Source organism: Oreochromis niloticus, linkage group LG3 (genome assembly GCF_001858045.2).
Source record: "Oreochromis niloticus isolate F11D_XX linkage group LG3, O_niloticus_UMD_NMBU, whole genome shotgun sequence".
NCBI lineage: Eukaryota > Metazoa > Chordata > Actinopteri > Cichliformes > Cichlidae > Oreochromis > Oreochromis niloticus.
The window spans coordinates 28167501-28180933 of record NC_031967.2 but is presented as its reverse complement, the minus strand read 5'-3'; the positions used below and the strand labels follow the sequence as shown (position 1 = coordinate 28180933).

At 40.9% G+C, this 13433-nt stretch overlaps 1 protein-coding gene across 1 annotated transcript; it reads right to left on the bottom strand.

The window, feature by feature from the left end:
- Positions 1–3565: 3565 nt before the first annotated feature.
- On the bottom strand, positions 3566–13044 carry LOC109198664 (E3 ubiquitin-protein ligase TRIM39). The gene is made up of 7 exons (XM_019354068.1): positions 12894–13044; positions 8072–8655; positions 7888–7983; positions 7544–7777; positions 7194–7341; positions 5646–5672; positions 3566–5528 (listed from the first exon to the last, which is right to left on the bottom strand). The coding sequence occupies exons 1-7, from the start codon at positions 13027–13029 to the stop codon at positions 5011–5013; spliced, it is 1743 nt and encodes a 580-aa protein (XP_019209613.1). The 5' UTR covers positions 13030–13044; the 3' UTR covers positions 3566–5010.
- Positions 13045–13433: the final 389 nt, after the last annotated feature.

Sequence of the window (13433 nt, the reverse complement as noted above, 5' to 3'; positions counted from 1 at the left end):
TGAAAACACAAGTAAACAAAATCAGTACCATTGAATCCTGCACTTTGCAAAAGACAAGGAAACATCTTAGATCATTTCTTGGCATGGGGAGGCTCTACCACCGATTTATCGCTCATTTCTCTGCCAGGGCTTCTCCCCTCACTGATCTAACAGGATGTAGGTGTCCTAACCAGATTTAGTGGACGGAGGAGACTGAGGCAGCTTTCCGGGACATCAGGCATGAGCTTTATTTCCTCGGCTTCACTCGGTCTATCTTGAACCTCTTGCTGACGTTTCTTCCTCCTCCATTTTACACAAACCTGTGGGGAGACGCTGCATTAGCACAGCTGAGCTGACAAACTGCAGACACACTTGTACCATGTTAAGTTACATCAAGTCATCGTATGGTCTCCTGAGCTTCTTCCGAAGTATGTTGCCATCCTGTGCACCCCCTGATGACAATTCCTTTCCCTTTGATGGATGACACAAAACAAAACTCCTTCAAGAGCTTCAGTTCACTTTTTGATTACAAAAAGAGTCCATTTTTTGACCTACATCCAAATTTACAAAAGTGATCAAAAAGGGGAATGAAAAAATGAAATGCTAAGGCAAGAAATGGTTGCAAAGTGATTTTCTTTATGAAATACACTGTAAGATGTAAGCTAATTATTACTTTTATTGTTTAATTTGTTAACAAACGTAACTTATTAAACAGCTTTAACACTAAGCGCCTGAGATTATTATGGGATAGCTTGTGAATCCAACTGAGTGGGAAGTTTGTAGTCTTTTTAAGCACCTTGAAATGAGAGAATACTTAATAAATTATTGCCAACAAAAATTATTTTTTATCTACTTTTTCTAAAAAAGCTGTAGCAGAATTTTCTTTACCTTGTTCTTTGAAGCTTCCTGACTAATAGAAATGATGTTGTGGCTCCAATGCTCCGTCTGTGCACACATAGCACAAATGCACGCCCGGTCACTCCTGCAGAACTTCTCCAACTTCTTCCCATGCAGCTTGCACACAGAATCCTCAAGGTTTTTAACCACACTGACCAGTAGATGGCGCCCAAGCTCTTCATTCTGGTAATGTGCTTCCAGATGAGTGGTGCAGTAGGAAGCCATGCACACCAGGCAGGATTTGACTGCAGGACGTTTTGCTGAGCAGGAGTCACAGGGAACCTCTCCAGCTTTTAAAGGTGAAGATGCTTCCACAGAATGTGGCAGCTGGATAGTGTAGTGGTAAAACCACACCTTTGGAGTGGAAGTCACAAGTTTGATTCCCTCCCCAGTACTCAGTAAGGGTCCTGGCTAGGCCCCCCCATGCCAAACACCAAGCCCTGGAATGGCGTGGCTACATCTGCAGCCTGTCCGCAGCTCGACACGACACATTTCACTGCATGTTGTACTCTGTGTGATTGTTTATGTGGCCAATAAAGCTTGTTGCTATGTAGTGTGTGGTCTGTTTTGAGCTGTGGCCTGGTGGGAAAGGAAGACTTGTAAAGGGGGCACTGGCAGGCCTCGTTGATTTTCCAGTATTCTCCATTTCATCCAAGCAGAAGACGTGTCCACAGGGGAGGGACACAGGGCTTGTGAACTCATCCAGACAGATGCAGCAATTAGGAGGGTCTGACATCGGGTCTTTATATGTCTGTGCAAATACAAGCAACCTGCGGCCTGTTTTACTGTGCTTTTAACAAAGGTGATGACTTATTTGAAGCAGTATGTCTGACAAGAAAAAAAAAGGTTTTATTAGAGCACATCCAACATCATTTTTCAATAAGCTTGACATATCAGAAGGAAACTACACGATTACACACTGCACAGACAACAGCTTCTGTGACTCACTTTGGCCCTGCAACCCTGATAACAGTAAGTGAAGGAGGATGGATGGATGGACATAACCATACTGATTGCTTGAGCCATCGATGCCCATCAATAGACTGGTGTATCACTGACTATATGAAAGTGCACAGTTCACCAGGCTTCAGTCTTTATTGCTTTGGTTGTTCATTAGAATTAATTTAATAGCTAAATATGGCAACAGATGCCAAACAAACACTTTGTCCCCCGCATGTTTTGTATCATTTGGCAGAATAAAACAGTAGTTTTCATTGGGAAAACACTTTGTGCATCAGGTTAGCACAATTTGACAACACCTACCTACTACATCTTTGTATAAACCAGAGGTTCCCAAAGTGTGGGGCCCGCCCCCTGGGGAGGGGGGGGGGGGGGGCAGAGCCATTGTAAGGGGGGCGCGGTATGAAAAGAAGAAAAAAAAAAAGAAAGCTTGGACACTGCTAGCATAATGGACAGGTTTTTGACAGGGCTCCCACACAAACGCAAAGCAGGAGATGAAGCATCGCCAAATATGTTTCCAAACCATTTTTCTTGTAAAACAAAGGGGGGGCCTGGCAAAAAAAGTTTGGGAACCACTGGTATAAACTGTTTTTGTGTTTCCTTTCCAGGAGGATTAAGGTTACGATCACATGAATAGAAGAATGTTTTTACAGGCTTCTCCACTCTAGTACAATAAAGAAAACTGGTTGGCAACTTTAGCAAACATGCACTCTCTTCAACTTATCCATACCAGGGCCTGGAGTCTATCCCAGCTACTATAGGGTGTGAGGTGGGGTGCACCCTGGACAGGTCACCAATCTGACGCAGCGCTAACACAGAGACACAGGCAACCATCCACACTTATAGGCAATTTAGAATCAGGTGCTTTGTTGTAAACACATCAATAAAAAGTACCTTGGAGTAGAGTGCAAAAGTCTTAAGCCACCGTTAATTTCTTTGGACGCAACAGTTTGCTGAAATGTTTGCAAGCATTCATGTAAATACAGTCTAAAGGACAAAAAGATTTAATTTCTTGAAGTAGTTTTCATTAATAGTTGTCCAGGCTTTTTGAAGGACATTCAGAGCTCTTCTTGGATTTTGGCTGACTTTAGATGATCCCACACTGCTTCAATAATATTAAGGTCTGGGCTCTGGGGAGGACAGTCCACTATCAATAGTGCACTACTGCATATTTTTTCTATCCAGGTTTTTGGCAGTGTCGAAATATGATGGTACTTTTCTTCATTCATGATTCCATCAATGTTCACAAGATCTCCAACACCACTGGCTAAAATGCAGCACTAAACCATGGCAGAGCCAGCACAGTGTTTTACGGATGTCTGCAGACTCTCACTGTTGGACCTCTCCCGGCCTTCTCCCTGCACACTGACAATGATTTGAACCAAAAGCTTTGGATTCATCACTCCATCAGACTCGTCACTGATTTTCTGTTGCCAGTTCTCACTTAATTTATACCTCAGCCTTCTTCACAGCCGCCCTTCCAATGAGACGTATCAACTAAAGGGCCAGATGCTTCCCTCAGGTCACGTGTCAGGTATTTTCTGCATTTCTTTTCCTATTTCTTAAAGAGTTTCAGATACTGTTCATCGGCTGTAAATTTTTTTTTTTTTTTTGTTTTTTTGGCACACCATGCTGAAATATGCCAAGTTTATGGCTAATAGCTCTTTGACCGGTGTAAAATGAAATTTTTGCACCAATAAAGCACTATGGTGACAGACGGACGTAAGGCTGGCGCTTTGGAAGAATTTTTATTTTGTTGGCTCAAAACATTTGCACAGTGTTAAATAAACTACTTCCATTTGGAATATCACACACAAGAAAATCAAGCTCAAGTCAAGAAAAACAAAACCCAACACCAACAAACATTACCATCACTAGCATTTTGTCACCGACACAACAGCAACGTGGAAACGAAAAACCAAAATATGTATATATGGCAGTTCAAGACAGCAGTGAATAGCATATTTACACTCACATGTAACCATATGTGGCAGTCAATGAGTTTATAGGATCAAGAGCAAATATATGTCCAGTCAAACTGTTGATCAGACCGGTGTTTTTCCGATCAACACCATGTTTGTTCTGAAGTGGTATACCACCATAACACTTTGTTCAAAAATTCATGCAAAACTGAATTTCCCTGCTTCATGTACGGGCATATCTGCATATACACTGAGGGATGAAAAAGCTTGCTGCTCATTCCTACAGAGTGAAAGAATTCTGAATGTACGTCACAAAACATCTGTACTACGTCAGAGCCATGCAGGAATCTTCAAGTTTTGCATATCCTCCAGCCAATCAGCTGTGAGTATTTTCTATGATTGTAACAAGATTGACTGCTACATTGACGAAAAACTTTTAGATCGGCGGTTTTCACTTCTGATCGTGAGAGTAATACGCGTAACATGAAAATGACTCATTCACCACTCACACGAACTATGAACAATGTAAACAAGTTCAACTCAGCTGTGTACCTCCACAGAAACCTCATGTAATGGGCAAAAGCTGCCTGCAAAATAACAGAAGGCAAAGAATTCATTCATAAAACTGCCAGCTTATGCATCCTGAGGCTAACAGCATTCAGACAAACAGACAGACGCTGACCCTCCTGGACAGCATATACCCATAAGCTCAGGCCCTGTCCATAAAGCTCATGAACCCTGGTGAAAAGAGCCCAAATTATTAATCAAACTTAAATACTGACATGAAAGAAATACATTTAACATTTTTAAGGTACTTAAACCTCCTAGCCATTCAGGTGAGTTTAAGAGGTACACTTAAATGCACCTCAAGCTCCCTCCGTTTTTACAGAAGTGGCTGTGGTAGCTACCGTACATGGTGCTGTACTCAGGAGATCCTAGGGTCAGATTTTCAGTGCACCTGACCCCACTCGAATGTAAATGCTGTGATGCGATATCAGGACAGCTGAATAAACAGAATACATAATAAACAATTGCAAGGTTTATAGCCTGGAATTTTAAATGAATTAATCATGTTACGTATCTGTGTCAGTATCACAACGTTTATTTTAAAAAATAAACATAATTATTCATCTTAAATTGGTCATTTCCAAGTGTTTTTTGATGTTCAGATTGCGCAGCACTCATCTGAGTTCTAAACTTTGATCTTATTATTCATCATTTTGATTGTTGAAGGAAGTGAATTAGAATTAAGTCAATCCTTAATAAGTAAAGGCTCAGACTTCTTTGATGTACCTAGTAGATAAAAGTATGGAAATAGTTTCTCTGTGAAAGACTCCCCTGTGAAAGAGTAAATATGCAAGTCCTCATTCACATCAAAAAATGAGACTCTGCCTTCTTCATAGTCCAGGTACACTCCTATTAACCTTGGTCTAGGGCAAAGGTAGAGAACTATGTAGGGTGTGGAGTGAACTTTATAGTCCAAAAACCTTTTTCCTATGGCAAAGAATCCATTTTCTCTTTTCAAAAAAACCTTTCCTGATCTGTTTACAGTTTCCTTGGCAACACCCACATCCCAGCCATTTGTCAGGGCCACTTGGATTTCCCAGTAGTGCCGGCCAGAGGTGAAGCCCTCTGTCCCAAAGGCCATGGGACAGTCAAACCTCCCAGAGTCAGACGAGAGGCTTGCTGCTCTGGAGTACTTCAGACGTTTCCCAGATTCTGTCACCACAAGGCCCTCACCGGCAGTGGAAGGGTTAAAGGTGACTGATTCTTAATGGAGAAAGGAAAAATGGACAGTTTAAAAAAAGATATATAAATATTCTTTTAAACAGTTGAGTCGTTTTGTATTTTCAAGATTTATTAAATCAAATATAAAACTGATCTCACCTTTATATTGCCTCATTGTGGTCAGTTCTAAGAGGAGAAAACATAAGCAAGCAAAACTTTAGTGTAAAACGTGTTGTGTTTTACATGGCACACTTATTCTTAGATTTGTATCTGTTGGCCATCTTTCTTGGCCTTTAGCAAACAGAATAATTGTCTGAAGTACCGAACAGGACGGGAAGAAAAGAATAATTTTTGTTTAATTTGTTGATGCAAAACTTTCAATGGAAGCCAACAATATGAATATGCAGACGACTACATGACTGGGGTAATTCATGCCAAGTCAGTCATAGTTGTTCACACTAGCTTATCTGCAGCGGCATGAGGAGACCTGGCCATGTTGGTGTCGTTCCTGATCATCAAAATTACCATTGGTCCAGGTTCAACGTTACAAGTGACCAGTCACATTGTTGTGATGTCATAGTTATGCATTATAGAAATACCTTCAGACTACACACCACACCCTAACCCCTCTGTCACAATACAATGAAACACTTCACATGGGATTGAATTCACATTAGTTTTGAGAATCCAAAAACAAAACCAACACGGGGATATCAATGCACCACAGGTTGTACTGGAATAAAATGAGACTATATCCCACAGTTAGTGAATAGCTGTTACACCTGCCCAAATGTAAAGATGTAAAACCAAATCTATATGAATGTAAAACAAAAAAAACAAAACAAAGTCTGTTTTTGCTCCTGCAGTGTCACCACATTTGCTGAGTTGAGTATTTTGACCACTGTCATCTTACTGTTTGGCTACTTAAAGAGCAACTCACTGTTAGTAAAAAAAGGTCACCTCTTTAAAATATATTTAATAAAATTTAAATGTAGAGACTGAGTGTAAGAGGACATTTTCCCATAAATGTCAAGTGAACCTCTTTTTGTAACCAGACAGTTGCCCTCTGCAGTCCATTAGAAAGAATGCAGACCTAAAGGCTACAACCTTTCTAAATAATCCCATGCATCCATTCATTTCCTTCCATTTATCCAGTTCAGGGTCACTGTTTGGCTAGAGTCCATCTGAGCTGTAATGGGGCTGGAGCACGACCTATACAATTGTTCATTCACACCTACAGCCAATTACCAGTTAACCTAATGCTGATGTCTTTGAACTGTGGGAGGAAGCTGGACTACACAGAGATAACCAGCACAGGCACAGTGAGAATATGCAAGCGTCACACAGAAAGACACCAGCCATTAGAAGACAAGACCTTCTTGCTGCCCTGAAATTATTTATCCCTCTTATGAAGAGTTTTCACTCAGCTGGCAGAAGCTATATTTTCCGTGCAGATGGCACTGCCCAAGAGCAGCATATTTTTCCAGGCACTGACGTTAAATGTCCTGTGGTGTCCTTTTGTCTTTGCATACACTGAATTGTCAGCTTCACAGCAGAATAACTGAATTTTGTATGTGCACAGCAGCCTCCACGACAATCAGTCAAATGCCGTGATCATCATTTTAATATGCTATGTTAACTTGTACAAACACAAGTATCCAAAGTAGAGAAATCTTCACACATAAAACAAATGCTGCAGATATTTACCTGCTTTTGTGAGAGTTTTCAGTTCAGTTTTGAAAGTGTGCACAAGATCAGCCATGGCTCTCCTCGCCGTCTGAACACCCAAGTCTGAGTAAACCTTGATCTTGGACCAATCCTTGGAGGCTGAAATATTGCTCAGAGCCTTCGAAGTCTGAAATGATTCATAAGGACATGATAGTGAGCAGCAGCTATTTTCAGTTGGACCTTTTTTGGATTGGGGGCAGGGGTGAGTGAGGAAAAGATACAAAGCGATGGATAAAAGACTGAGAAATTTGTTGCACCTGGCTTTAAAAGACATATTGTACATATCTTTTATTATAAGATGCTTATAGGTCACAGTCTGTACAACTTACCTGTAAGAGCCACAGGTGGTCCTCATTTTGTGAAAGCTCGTCCAGTTCTGAGTGTTTTCTCTCCAGTTCTGCGATTTCGTCATGCAACTCCTGAATTACCACTTCGTCTTTCTCTTGTGACTTTCTGAGCTTGATTTGAATGTTTGATTGTAGTTTTGCCTGCATCTCTTCAACTTTGTTTATCAGGTTACTGAATAGTGTATTGCTCTCCTCAATCTCTTGGTCTGCTTTTACCTGCAGGAGAAAGAAAAAGGCTCCATTGGTTAACATGTAGGGTGTGCACTGAACACCGTAAAGCTTAATGTGACAAATTTTGCATCGAGAAAATTTGCCTTAATACTCACGTTCCGCAGTTCGGAGCACTCTGTAAATTCCTTCATCTTTTCCATCCTCTCCTCAATCATCAGTTTGACCTTTGCTTTTTGAGACTCAATATTTTCCTGAAATATGAAATTTTAAGCCATAAAACTGGATGAAGCAGTCATTTTCAAGGATCAGCATTCTCATTTTAACAAAACATCGTCTTACTCTCTGCTGAGCCCCTTCTTCTTTAACAGGCACTGTCTTGTGGTCTTTGTGGTCTGTCTCACTGCACAGCAGACAGATGCACACCTGACCATCTCTGCAGGAACACTCCATTATCCTCTCGTGCTTCCTGCACATCCTCTCCTCCAGATTCTCCACCGGCTCGATCAGCTCGTGTCTCATTAAAGAGGGAACTCTCTGGTGAGGCTCCAGATGGGCTTCGCAGTACGACATCTGACACACCAGGCAAGACTTCAAGGCCTTGAACTGTAAATCAGCGCACACGTCGCACTTCACTTTTCCCGGTGCGTCCACATCTTCAAGTGTCTCCACCTTCCTCTTCTTGATTTGGCCTGAAATCTCTGCGATGACGGTGTTTGTGGAGAACTCGGGCCTCACATAGAATCTTTTACTGCACGTTGGACAGTGGCATAACTCACTTCTGTCCCAGTGCTGACTGAGGCAGGTCCTGCAAAAGTTGTGACCGCAAGGTGTAGTGACCGGGTCACTGAAGACGTTCAGGCAGATCGTACAGACGAAATGATCCTCTGATAACGAAGCGAGGAAACCGAAAGCTGACATGATCTCTGCAGATGAAAATATCACTGATATGCTTTACATTTCTGTTCTTTCAGGCTTTTGTATCACATGAAATAATGTAACATGTTTCTGAATTGACGGGGAAAAATAAATAATAATAATAATAATAATACTACTAATAATACTAATAATACACTTAGTGCCAAATCTATGCCTATGTTTCCAGTGAGAGTCCTGACTCATCCAATGAGTCAATCATATAAATTCATCAATGCATTCACAGTAGAAGCAAAAACAAAAGAAAAACAGCTCCATTTCATTTTAGATTGAGTCACCTTATGGCCTGTATTTGTATAGCGCTTTACTAGTCCCTAAGGAACACACCCACAATGGCAAGCTACATTGTAGCCACAGCCGCCCTGGGGCACACTGACAGAGGCGAGGCTGCCGGACACTGGCGCCACCGGGCCTTCTGACCACCACCAATAGGCAGTGTCTAAATAAGCCATGGTCGCCCCATGGCGCAAAAGGATATATTGCCTTATTTCTAGTAACTCAGTAATTCCAACAGACTAAACTCCACGTTTGCATGCAGGTATAAAACCTGCTGCAAACAATTCACCACTCGTCCCTCACACGGGAAGTAATATGAGTGGACCTTGAAGAACCGGTCACTCCACTCCAGTCACTTCAGTGGGCGTGGTCAAACTACATCATTTGGCTGAAACGAAACTTAATGCTGTAGCTAGTGATGTGCGATACCACTGATTTCCTTTCCGATCCGATACCAAGTAATATTCAGGGTGGTATCAACGATACTGATCCAATACCGATACAATAAATAAAATAAATTTTTGTACAAAGTATCTCAAATTATAGCGTCATAATGATTACAGGACATCAGATTACTTGTTCTTATCACTTAATAATGCAGAGTTCATCATATAGAAATTTAAAAAAAAAAAACAAAAAAAAAACTGAAGCTGTGCTATTTGAACACCTTGCCTGCCTGCAGCACTAAAGGACTCCGTGAGAGACGTCTGTCTCACCCTAGCAACACCTGTCCCTGTCCTCATCTTCAGTTTGCCTCAACATATGCTCGTCATATTCTGTGATATGATTTACTCCGAGGTGTTTTACAAGGTTAGTGATGTTGCCACAACCATACCTGCCAACCCTCCCGATTTTTCTGGGAGAAGCCCGAATTTCAGTGCCCCTCCCGAAAATCTCCCGGAGCCACCATTCTCCCGAATTTCTCCCAATTTTCCACCCGGACAACAAAATTGACAAACCACATCGCAGAATTCATAGGGCCCAGCCAATTCCAGTTTCCAACAATGGCGGCAGATACTTAGTTTTAATATTACTCTTATTTCTCTTTCTGGGTCGCAAAAAAACTTAACATATTTTAAGGTGAGAATGTAGCTGTGTAAACTTCAAATATCTGAACCGACCAACACATCGTCTTCAAACCCCCGCGGTCTTTCGCTACTCGGGTTAAACATGATATATAAGTCACTTTGATAACTTAAAAATGTTATTGTTTGGCTTTTTCAGTGTTTTATTTGTTCGTGAGTAAATCGGTTTGGCCGAGACTAAAGTTATTAGATTTAATTAAATTTAACTTTATTAATCCCTCGGGAGGGTCCCTCCGGGGTTTTCACACACCTGAAAAAATGTCAAACAGAAAACTGATTAAACAGAAGTGAGAGACGGTCGAGAGTTTAAGCCAGCGCCCGGTTATATTTTAGATAGCAAGGAGCAGACAGAGTTTCACTCCACCGAGGGAGCTCGTGGCGTACTACCCGGCTTTCTGTAGACCGTGAAGGCCGGGTCCTCAGGTGAAAACAGCCTCTGAATTTGGACACCCCCGCTGTTTCTGGGCCAGCCAATAATAACGGTGACATTTAACGTATTTTATCCGATAAACAAACAAACACTGTAAAATTTATCACACCCCCACCCCAACAGCCTTTTTGAATGTCTCCCTAATTCTGAGGTCTCAAGGTTGGCAAGTGTGGCCACAACACCTCACTTTTTTGCCACATGTATCGCAAACCACATCTCAGCTGTTTGTGGAGATAAAACACGTCCGCATATGACTCCAAGTATGCTCAGCCATTGTTGTGAGTGTGTTCGCCAGCGGCTGCCAGACACTTATACAGCCGTATTTCGCACATGACTATGAAAGGCGGAAGAGGAAGTAGTTCCTTTGAATGTAGACAATCTGAATGTCATAGTTTCTTTCCACTCTGTTCCTGTTAATGATAAACTACAAATTTACCCTAAATTACTAAAATATCGATATTTTAATGTGAGAATCGATTCTGGAACAAATGATTGGTATCGGAGGAATCGATATTTCGGGATCGATCCGCACATCACTAGCTGTAGCAGGAAATTAGTATCATCTGGGCATATTTGGGGAAAAAAAAAAAAACAAAAAAAACCAAAAACCCATTTATTGGTGTAAACATTTCTCCCAAAGCATGTTTGCGAGATCAGTCACAAAATAGCAGCATGCAATGATTTCAGATTACAACAAAACCAAACTCTTTTTAGACATGATGCATTTAAAATGAATGTCTCATTTCTGGAATACACTTCATATTTTGCCAAAAGCTGTATAAGATCAATACTACTCTGGTGGACTGACAGTGGTGGATTGGAATCCATCTGAGACGCAGGCTTCTATTTTTGCAGGTTAAACCTAAATATTGTTTTTGGTCAATTCAAATTTTATTTTAAATGCTGTAAAAGTATTCAACTTTATTTATTTATTTATTTATTTATTTAATGTTTTTTGGCAAACAAATCATACTTCATATGATTTGTTGGAGGTAGTGTGCAATCATAACTTCATAAAACTGCAAAAAGTACAATTACACAGTTACTTATATGCTGACTATTATTAAACAAGTCAATATCAATGGGTATTTACACCCATTATCTTGATTTAATGGGTGCTACTTATTTTTCTGCTCTATGCTTATCTGAGGGCAAATGTATGCAGTTTATGAAGTTGACTCATAAGAATATTTGAATACGTAATTGTTAAGTATAGACATGATTTATAGCTACACCTGGGAGCAGCACCTCAAACATCTAGGAAAGGTACAAGAGCGTCTCAGAGTAGCTGGGCTAACTGCTAATTTGTCAAAATGTGTTTTTGCCAAAGCTGAAACTGAATACCTGGGATTTGTCATAGGAAACGAGGTGATAAAAATACAAGTAAGCAAAATCAGTACTATTAAATCGTGCACTTTGCCACAGACAAGGAAACATCTTAGATCATTTCTTGACATGGCAGCGTTCTACAACTGATTTATCGCTCATTTCTCTGCCAGGGCATCTCACCTCACTGATCTAACAGGATCTAGGTGTCCTGATTCAGTGGACGGAGGAGACTGAGGCAACTTTCCAGGATATCAGGCAATCACACTTAATAAGACTGCAGTGTTTTATAACCCAGATTTTGAAAAAACTTTTCTTCTTCAAACTGATGCTTCAGATAGGAGTCTCGGGGCGTTAATTAGCTGTAAAACAGGGGTGTCCAACACCAGTCCTAGAGAGGTACTGTCTTGCAGCGATTCAATGCAGACCTACTCCAACACAGCTGAATCAAACGATTGGATTACCTCTTCAGCATGCCATCAAGTTTGGCAAAAGCCTGATAACAAGCCATTCATTTGATTCAGGTGTGTCGGAAAAAGGATGCTTTCTAAAAGCTGCAGGATGGTAGCTTGAGGACTGGAGGTGGATAGCCCTGCCATATAATGTTCCAAAGAGAGATGAGATATTTGATGGTGGAGAAAGGTTCTAGCAATCAAATGGGCACTTGATTCCTTCAAGTATTACCTCCTAGGATGGGAATTTACACTGGAAACAGACCACAAGGTGCTCCAGTGGCTGAAGGAAATGGATACAAATGGGGAAAACAAATCATCAGATGTACCCCCCCCGCCGATGCAGCCATATCGCAGGCAAGAATAACTGCACAGCACACTACTCACTGTTCCAGCTTAATGCCAAAGGGGGATGATGGCTACATACAACCACACAATTGATCTACTCAGGTAATATTCATGTTTACTTTGTCTTATTTTTACATTGTGCTGTAAAGCTTCTGTGATTATTAGTTAACCAATTCCAGATCTTGAATTTGTTTGTAATACATGACAGCAATAAGCTGTAGTCCAAAGGATGGCATAGAATCTGTTTTGTATTGTTTGTTATAGTAAAATGGGTATATGCTATATTAATTATTTTGTTCTTTTTGCGTTACCTGGCTGCTGCTCCAGTCCTGGTTTTGGTGAAAGAAGCCACTGAGGGTGGTGGAGCTGGTTTAAATGCAGAAGCCAATAAAATGGACTGAACCATCTATTGTGACCATGCAGGGGAGAATGGGGTTCTCCTTGCATAATGGTTAGCTGTTATCGCTGTGGTTTTCACCTTTGGTGTATACAGTGGTTTATTCGTTTGCCATAGCAAACTGGAGCTAGTTTTCATTTGGGCAGGTTCTTTTTAGGATGGGGAAAACAGTTGATTATGGAAATGCTTGAACATGTTTATTAGTTGCATGAAGTATGTCAGTCAAAGGAGAATGTTGAGGGTAGAAACTGTAGTTTGAAAAGGTGGCTGAGTGGTTAAGTCATCATAAAAGGAAGTGTGTGGTTTATTGTTTTTGTTTTATTTGTTTTGTTTTGTTTTTTGAGAAATACTGTACTCATCAAGAGGATCTAAGGATTTGGAAGTGATGTAACAGTAAAACCCAGGAGATGGCAGTAGTGCAACGTCTTTGGATTCAAGCTGCCATTGAAAATGA